At 42.0% G+C, this 9,798-nt stretch overlaps 1 protein-coding gene across 1 annotated transcript in view; it reads left to right on the forward strand.

The window, feature by feature from the left end:
- Positions 1-5,705, forward strand: part of LOC109934950 (integrin beta-1) — an 83,771-nt gene extending 78,066 nt beyond the window's left edge. Inside the window, exon 16 of the mRNA XM_020533631.2 lies at positions 4,524-5,705. Coding sequence (XP_020389220.1) covers positions 4,524-4,589 — 66 coding nt within the window. The 3' untranslated portion in view covers positions 4,590-5,705. The remainder of the gene's footprint in view (positions 1-4,523) is intronic.
- The last annotated feature ends 4,093 nt before the right edge of the window (positions 5,706-9,798 follow it).

A 9,798-nucleotide genomic window follows, 5' to 3' on the forward strand; every position in this document is an offset into this window, starting at 1 on the left:
GGAAATCCAAGTACACAACATCTGCCTGTTCCCCTCTATCCACCGCGATTGTTATATCCTCAAAGAGCTCCAGTAAGTTTGTCAAATACTATTTTCTGTTCATGCTGCATCTGCTTGATGGAACCCTTTCCATCCAGATGTCTCGCTATTTCTTCCTTAATGATGGCCTCAAGCATTTTGCTGACTACGGACATTAAGCTAACTGGCCTGTAGTCACCTGCCATTTGCCTACATCCTTTTTAAACAGCGGCGTGACATTTGCTGTCTTCTAGTGCACTGGGACCTGCCCAGAGTCCAGCAAATTTTGGTAAATTACCACTAATGCCGCCACTATAACTTCCGCCACTTCTTTCAGCACCCTGGGATGCATTCCATCAGGACCAGGGGACTTATCTACCTTTAGACCCTCTAGTTTGCTCAGCACTACCCCTTTTAGTGGTAACAATTGAATTGAGGTCCTCACCTCTCATCGTATCCTTATTATTCTTTGGCGTGTTAGACACATCTTCCAGTGTGAAGACTGACATAAAATAGTCATTCAAGGCCTCAGCCATTTCAGTATTACCCAATGTTAATTTCCCCCTTCCCACCATCCAAGGGACCTACGTCCACTTTAGTCACCCTTTTCCATTTTATATATTTATATAAACTTTTCCTATCCATTCTTATATTCTGTGCTTTTTGCATTCGTAATCTATCTTTCCTTACTTTATTGCTTGCCTTGTGGTTCTTTGTTGCTTTTTAAAGTTTTCCATCTTTGTTTCCCACTACTCTTGGCAATTTTGTAAGCCTAAGCTTTTAATTGGATGCCTTCCTTTATTTCTTTAGTTACCTAAGACTGGCTCTTCCTACGTTTTGTCCTTGTTTTTGATCAGAAATATACTTTTTCTTGAGCACCGTGAAAAATCCCTTTAAAAGTCTTCCACTGTTCCTCAACTGTTCCACCGTACAACTTGTGTTCCCAGTCTAACTTAGCCAACTCCTTCCTCATCCCATTTTAGTCTCCCTTGTTTAAGCATAAAACCTGGTTTTAGATGATACTATTTCACCCTCCATTTGTATCTGAAATTTGATCATGCTGTCATCACTCTTTTCGTGAGGATCCCTAACTACGAGATCATTAATTTTACCTGTTTCATTACACAGGACCAGATCTAAGATTGTAGGAAATTTTGAAATATTTAAAGGAATAAAAGAATTGGAATCATGATTTCTTGTCACCAAGCTATCTTAGCTTGTTTCAAAGCTAATTGAATTTCAGATTTTGTGTTTGGGCATCAGTGTAGAAAAGAATAGTTTTCATGGAGAAGGCCCAGAAACAATTTACTGCATGATACCTGGGATAAAAGCATTGAATTTTAAACCCACCTCCATAGAATAGAACTATGATTGAGGCAATATACAGTCACATTCGAGGAGGAAGCTGCTCAGCCTGTTGTTACTTTCCAAGAGCTGCTCTTTCCCTATAACTCTGCAAGACCACAAGAAATCGAAGCAGGAGTAAACCATTTGACCTATCAAGCCTGTTTTGCCATTTAGTATGATTACGGCTGACCTGGGCTTCACCTCCACCTTCTGCCTGTTCTCCTCCTTTCCCTCAATTGCCTGAGCCCATAAAAGTGTCTATCCAAGCCTTCAACGTATTCAACAATGAAGAATCCTCAAGCTTTTGCGTAAGAAATTGTAAACATTCTCAGAACCTTTTGAGGAAATAATTTTTCCTCATCTAAGTCTTAAATGTTCCTTCCCATACATGGGAAGCAGCAGTGCCATTGGATGATTAATCTAGAGACCAAGGTTAATCCTTTGATGACACAGATTCAAATCCTACCTGTTAGAATTTAAATTCAGTTAATTTTGAAAATCTGAAGTTGAAAGTTAGCCTCTGTAATGGTGTCACGGAGCCATCATAGATTGTCATAAAAATCTATCAACTTCACTAATGTCATTTAGGGAAGGAAATCTGCCATCCTTCCCATTACAGGTGATGCCATGTGAAATGGCCTAGCAAGTCCGGAGAGGAGTGTGCAGCAGAATCTGGGTGTCCTTGTGCACCAGCCGCTGAAGGTAAGCATGCAGGTGCAGCAGGCAGTAAAGAAGGCAAATGGTATGTTGGCCTTCATTGCAAGAGGTTTTGAGTACAGGAGCAGGGATGTTTTGCAATTATACAGGGCCTTGATGAGGCCACACCTAGAATATTGTGTACAGCTTTGGTATTCTTTTCTGAGGAAGAATGCTCTTGTTCTTAAGGGAGTGCAGCGAAGGTTTCCCAGGCTGATTCTGGGGATGGCGGGCCTGATGTAAGAGGAGAGATTGACTAGGTTGGGATTGTTTTTAGTAGAGTTCAGACAAATGAGAAGGGATCTCATAGAGACTTATAAAATTCTAACAGGACTAGACAGGGGAGATATAGGGAAGATGTTCCCGATGGTGGGTGTCCAGAACCAGGGGTCATAGTCTGAGGATTCGGCGTAGACCATTTCGGGCAGAAATGAAACATTTCTTCACCCAAAGAGTGGTGAGCCTGTAGAATTCGTTATGACGGGAAGTAGTTGATGCCAAAAAATTGAATGTATTCAAGAGGCGACTAGATATAGCACTTGGGGTAAATGGGATCAAAGGTTATGGGGAGAAAGCAGGATTAGGCTAAGAGTTGGACAAACAGCCATGATATTGTGATGCATGGCGGAGCAGGCTCGAAGGGCCGAATGGGTTCCTCCTGCTCCTATCCTTTATGTAAGAAATTTCACTTGTATCAAACTGCTACAGGTACCTGTTGGACAGGAACAGTTCAAGAAAGTGGCACACCACTGCCTCCTTGAAGGCAGTCAGAGATGGACAACAAGTCTTGGCCTTGCTGATAGTACCCACATTCCATGAAAAAGTAAAGAAATAATGAAAGTCAAAATTACGAACAGTAATTTATCTTCTAGGATGATCTAAAACAAAATGACTAAATTTCAGACCTTTAGCTAAAGCAGTTAAATCTAGGAAATGGTCTTTGTGCAGAGAGTAATTCACTGGCCCTGAAGGCTTTGGATACAAAGGCGTATTCCTTTTCCTGCAATGCTATGAAATTTGTGGCCTTCAACCTAAAATTCTCAGCACTACGCAAGAAAGAGTTATAATGCCCTGTGGATTCTTGAAGAAAACTTTGTTCCTTCCACATTGGCTGGTTTTCCTTTTTTAATTCTTAATGGGATATAGGTGTCACTGGCAAGTCAGAATTTGTTGTCTGTCTCCAAATGCCCTTGAACTGAATGGTGACTTCCAACTTCCTTCTGAAACAGCTTAGCAAGCCAATGTTGTGTGTCTGGTGTCACAGGTCAGCAAGGCAGGTAAGGATGGCAGAATTCCTTCCTGAAAGGACTTTAATTAACAGCTGAGCTTTTATGACTATGGTTACATGGTTGCCATTTGACTAACTTGTAATTCCAGATTTTATTGAATTCAAACTTCACCGTCTGCCATGGTGAGATTCAAACGTATTTCCCCAGAATATTAATCTGCAATTCTAGATTGCTAGTCTAGTGATAATACCACTGTGCCCCTGAGCATCCCTTAAATTTGTATTTCAGTCTTTCCCAATCAAATCTTTTACACATCTGTGGTATAAGCTGTTAAAGGACTAATCATAAGTTGCTTTTATGTTGGTATTCTTTAGATTTGGGGTGATTTGCTATTTCAGTTAACTGTTTCAACTTTTTAAAATGGTAAAATCAACAGTGTTCCCTTCACAATGAATCTTTAGATGTAGTATGAGTGCAGGGAGCTAGTTCACTGTTGATGGTCTCACCAGATCCCAAGTGAAACAAGGGGAGATGTAGAAGGAGCTGTCTCCTCTCTTAAACTATTTTAGGGATGCAGGATGACTTGCTCCCATTCAGATTTGATGGATTCTTAGGTAGCTATAACGTACTTAAAGGCTCCAAGGCATAATACAGTGAATTGTGAGAAAAGGAATCACGTCAGTGCTTGCCTGAACTAATTTAATTCCATTAACTTAAATTTCCAAGTCTTGGATTTTCAAAACCAGAACGGATTTTTTACCAATAAGATAATTGTGCATGAGTCAGTAGATGTGAAGCTGGAAAAGCACAGCAGGTCACACAGCATCCGAGGAGCAGGAAAATGTCAACATTTCAGGCCGAAACCCCTCGTCAGGACTGGGCCTGTCCCGAAACACTGACTTTCCTGCTCCTCGGATGCTGGCTGTCCTGTACTTTTCCAGTTTCAAATCTATTGACTCTGGCTTCCAGCATCTGCAGTCCTTACTGTCTCCAAATAATTGTGCAATGTGTTTATATGTGTAATTGATGAATATGCCCCTGTGATTAACTGCAAGATGGTGAAAATGTCATTCAGGGTTCATTGGGAAATTAATAATATAATATGGCTTTCATCAAAGCCTATGAATATTAAAGGTATGAGGTCAAACTTGTAAATAAAGTGGAGCACTTTTCTTTAAATTTTTGTTCCATTTCAAAATCCAAAATTAATTTCATACTTTTCTTCCTCATCAGGGTGAAAATCCAATCTACAAGAGTGCTGTGACGACTATTGTCAACCCAAAATATGAGGGAAAATGATGGACTTTGTGCATTTTTTTTGTGAGGGTTCCTTTTTGTTTTATTGAATCTATGGATAATGGGGTTTGGGATTTTCTTTTGTAGCCACAAAAATAGCTTTAGATCACATTGCAGTGATTTACTAACCAATGTAAGTTTTTCTATGCAGATTTTGAAATGTGTACAGTATGTGTAAAGAAAGATTGCTTGTTTTTTGAAGAAGTTTTAATTTGAAGAGGATGGGAAGGCAGGTTTTAGAATGGAATATGTTTGTATCAATAAAACAGCTTTATTTTAGATTTTTAATGTTTTGTTTCGCCCCAGGAATTTGGCTTTCCAAAGTTCCTTTGTAAATTGTCTCAACAGTATTTTAAACTAGGCAAAACATTTGAAAACCGCAAAAGAATCACCCTCATTTATCGTGCCAAAGGGAATGCTTTGGGTTATTTTCTACAGTCATTTACACTGCCTGTGAGATTTCTGTAGGAGTCCAAAATACATCTCTTTTTTTTCAATAGTCAATACAAACTGTGCAATTGTCTATTGTGACTCAAAAGTCACATTCACATTCTCTTCACTGTGTTGAGCACCCTTTCAATAAGGGCACTTCAGTAGCAATCCATGCTGTTTAGTTTTGAAGCATTATATTATGTTAAACATGTGGCAGAAATATATTTGGCTAAGTACACTATGCTGCCAAATATGGACATTATTTAAAATTGTAAATGGCTTTGCTGAATCATGACAGATTAAATTGTTAGATTTTTGAAATTAGATGCAAGCCTTTGTTGATGTGTAATTGTGCAGACTTTCTAATGTAAGTACTTTACAACAACCAATAGTTTCCTTTTTTTATCAGCATACATGACCTTCACTTCCATTTCAAAGCAGGTTGTCCTCAATATTTGCAAAAACTCAAAGGTTTTCGTGTTCTGTTGACTATTAGTACTAATAAGGTGCAAGCAAATGGTAACTTGGATTCATACTAAATACGGCTGTTTATATTAATTCTCCTCGTGTTGTGACCTACTTCACTTAGATCACATTCTTCTTTTAAAGTGCCTTTTTATTTTAACAATGTTTTCACTATTTCTGTACACTTGAGTTATTTATTAAATAAATGACTTTATAAAAATATCGATACTGGCCTTTGAATCTACATTTTACTGAATTATTTATTTATTCGTTTAATTTGGAATAAATCTATGCATCCTCACGACTCTTTCCTATAAAGACATCATTCCATTCTCTCCAAGATAGTAAGAACTGCCGATGATGGAGTCAGAGATAACGCAGTGTGGAGCTGGAGGAGCACAGCAGGCCCTGCAGCATCAGAGGAGCAGGAAAGTTGACATTACGGGTCGGGACCCTTCTTCAGAAATGGAGAGGGGAGGGTTGGGGCTGGGGAAGGTAGGTGGGATGATGATAGGTGAGTACAGGTAGGCAGTAGTGGGGATTGGTCAGTGAGGTGGGAGGAGTGGGTAGGTGGGAGAGAAGATGGACAGGTTGTGTTAGGTCAAGGAGGCAGGGATGAGAGGGAGGGTTGGTCGTGGGATGACGCTGGAAGTGGAGATTTTAAAACTGGTGAATCCCATGTTCAGACCGTTGGGCTGTACGCTCTCGAGGCAAAATATAAGGTGCTGCTCCTCCAGTTTCCAGATGGTGTCATTGTGACACTGGAGGAGGCCAAGGATGGACATGTCACCCAGGGAGTGGGAGGGGGAGCTGAAATAGTTCCCAACTAGAAAGTGTTGCCCTCAAATCCCCTCCCGCAACAAAAATAAAGACAGAATCCCCCTTGTCCTCACATCACCCCACCAACCTCCGTATCCACCACTTCCGTCACCTACAATCCGACCCCACAACCAAAAATATATTTCCCTCCTCACCCCTATCTGCTTTCCATAGGGTCTGCACTCTCTGTGACTCTCTCGTCCGCTCCACACTCCCCACTAGCCTCACCACCCCCAGCACCTTTCCCTGCAACCGCAGGAAGTGCTCCACCTGCCCCTACACCTCCCCCTCACCTCCATCCAAAGCACCAAACACCTGCACATCCGTCAACGCAGTCTACTGTATCTGGTGCTCCTGATGTGGCTACCTCTACATTGGTGAGACCAAGCAAAGGCTTGGAGACCATTTTGTAGATCACCTGCGCTCTGTTCGTGACAAGTGACAAATGACAACACCTTCCGTTTGCGAACCATTTCAATTCCCCTTCCCACTCCCTGGGTGACGTCCATCCTGGGCCTCCTCCAGTGTCACAGTGACACCACCTGGAAACTGGAGGAGCAGCACCTCATATTCCACTTCAGGAGCCTACAGCCCAGTGGCCTAAGCATGGATTTTACCAGTTTTAAAATCTGTTCAACCCACCCTCTCATCCCTGCCTCCTTGACCTCTCAACCTGTCCATCTTCTCTCCCAGCTATCCCATCTACCTTCCCCAGCCCCACCCTTTCTCTCTCTCTTTATTTCTGAGCTCCCTTCCCCCTCCCCATTTCTGAAGAAGGGTCTCAACCTAAAACGCCAACTTCCCTGCTCCTCTGATGCTGCCTGGCCTGCTGTGTTCCTCCAGCTCTGTATTCCATTCTCTCTGTTCCTCTGTCTCCATTGCATCTGTTCCAATGATGCCAACTTTGACAAGGGACACTCCGAAATGTCCCCTTCCTTGCTCAACTGAGAATTTCCAGCACCGCTGTTTCCTGGGCCCTCAGCTGGGTCTGACCTATCTCCCCCAGTTCGGCCCTCACACACACACACCCCCCACCATTTCCCACACACAACAGTGATAGGGCTCTCCTTGTCCTCGCGTGCCATCCCACCAGCATCCACATCTAGAGGCTCATTAGCCATCATTCCTGCCACTTCGAGCAGGCTGCCACCACCAGGCACGCATTCCCCTCCCCTCCCTTGTCAGCCTTCTGCAGGAACTGTTCCCTACAGGGGACCCTGGTCTACTCTTCCTTCGCTCCCAATAGCCTCACGGCACCTTGCCCTGTCTCCTCAATATGCAATGTTCCCTGGCCAACATCTGTCTAAAGTTTGCTGCAGAGTTCCAGTGAAGCTCAGTGCAAGCTGGAAGAACAGCGCCTCATTTTCCACTTGGGAGCTCTGCAGCCTTCTGGGCTCAATGTCAAGTTCAACAACTTTCGGGCTTGAGCTCTCCCATGTCCTTACCCCAACCCACACACCAGATCTTGTTATTGCATAGTCTGCTGTTACACACAGCTCATTGTTAGCTACTAACAGTCCCCATTAATAGCTATTCACCCTCCTCGCTGGATCATTATCCACTCCTTTGTATGTCCAACTGTTCTTCTCTCTCTTTGCGCTCTATCCTTCCCTATCGTTCACTCCTACTCTCTCCTCCCACCCTACCTTCTACATATAAGCCAACATTTTCTAGCTACCATCGATTCTGACGAAGGGTCACTAGACCCGAAACATTAATGATGATTTCTGTCCCAAATGCCAGATTTGCTGAGCTTTTCCAGCAGTTTCTGTTTTTGTTGATATGCATTTAAATGTTAGATTTTGTCATTTTTCTGCATTATCGCAGTTGACTTAAATTTGTTCCTGTCTCATGGTGATCAAGGCAAAGTTGCAGAGAATGGTTTTTGTCTTTGCACTGGGCCCAAATCCATGAACATGCCCAGCAGCCATCACCATAATGGTTTGGAAATTAAGTTAATTCGTTGACCAGTTGTTGTGTTGCATTCAAGTAGGTTTTCTCACTATGTAAAACCGTGGTGACATATTTCAGTTGTTCATGTGATATTGTTCTGAAAAACAACTTTGATTACTTCGTAATGTTACCAATGACTCTCAAAACCATGTCAATACAATAAATATCTAGGGATAGTCAAAGTATAAAACTATGTTTTTCTAAGTTCTGCTGAAGGCATTGTCTCAGTTTTTCCTAAAATGTACAATGGGAACACTGCTAGGGTATGGTCACTGAGGAACCCTGGCAAGGGAGGGGAGGGGAATGTGTGTCTGGTCATGGCATCCCATTGGAGGTGATGCAAGTGGCAGCTTACAATTCTTCAGATATGGATGCTGTTAGAGTGGTGTGTACCAAGGGAACCCTATCACTGGTGTGGGAGGGAAGTAAAGAGGTGAGGGCCAAAGTGCAGAATGGGGAATCATTGGTTGAGGAAAAAGATGGACATTGCTGAGGCCCCCTGCCGAAAGTGGCATTATCAGAGCTGATGTGATGGCGACAGAAACTGGGAGAATGAGATGGAATCCTTCCAGGAAGTACAGTGTGAGGATGTATAGTTATGGTAACTGGGGAAGTCAGTGGGTTTGTAGTGGACATTGGTGGCCAGTTAATCTCCAGAAATGGAAACAAAGATGTCAAGGAAGAGAAGGGAAGAGTCAGGGATGGACCTGGTGAAGATGAGAGCAGGGTGGAAATTGGAAGCAAAATTGATAAAAGTGGTAAAATTCCAGTATAATTTCCTTAGTTAACGGGCCCAAAATTTCACAGCATTCCAGCTGTGGCCTGATTAGTACCTTTGTATATTTGCAAAAGCTACTTCTATGCTGCATTCCCTTTGAAATAAAGGCCATCCTGAGAATGATTCATTTATTCCTTCTGTCTTTTATGCAATTTTCAATCCACGCGAATATGTTATTCCTAATCCCACATACTGTAATTTGTTTATTAAGCTGCTGTGTGGGGCCTTGTCAAAAGCCTTCTGAAAATCCAAATACTCTGCATTCATTGGTTTTCCTTTGTCAATGCTACAAGCAAAAAAAACTCCAAAAAACAACAGTTTTGTCAAACATAATTTCCCTTTCATGAATCCTGTTTTACTATTTTCTATGTACCCAATTATCACATCCTTTATTATAAATTCCAATATTTTCTTTACAGACCTGTTAGCTTGATATCAGTAGCAATCTTCTGTTTTCCCTCTCCCTTCCTCCCTTAAATTGTGGGGTTGTATTTGTGATTTCCCAAAGTGCAGGAACCTTTATGGAATTTTGAAATAGTCATCAATGCATTTGCCATCCCTGTAGCCACTTCCTTCAATATCCACGATACTGCTCCTTTCAAAAATGACTTTGCTAATACTAATTTATTTCAGCTCCTGACTTTCACAAATCTCTTGGTTGTCTACTCTTTTTGGAAGATTTTTGAGTCTGTCTTCACAGATGAAGTTACACAATGTTTCAGATAGTAGGAACTGCAGATGCTGGAGAATCTGAGATAACAAGGT

The sequence above is a fragment of the Rhincodon typus genome, chromosome 2 (genome assembly GCF_021869965.1).
Source record: "Rhincodon typus isolate 14 chromosome 2, sRhiTyp1.1, whole genome shotgun sequence".
Lineage (NCBI taxonomy): Eukaryota > Metazoa > Chordata > Chondrichthyes > Orectolobiformes > Rhincodontidae > Rhincodon > Rhincodon typus.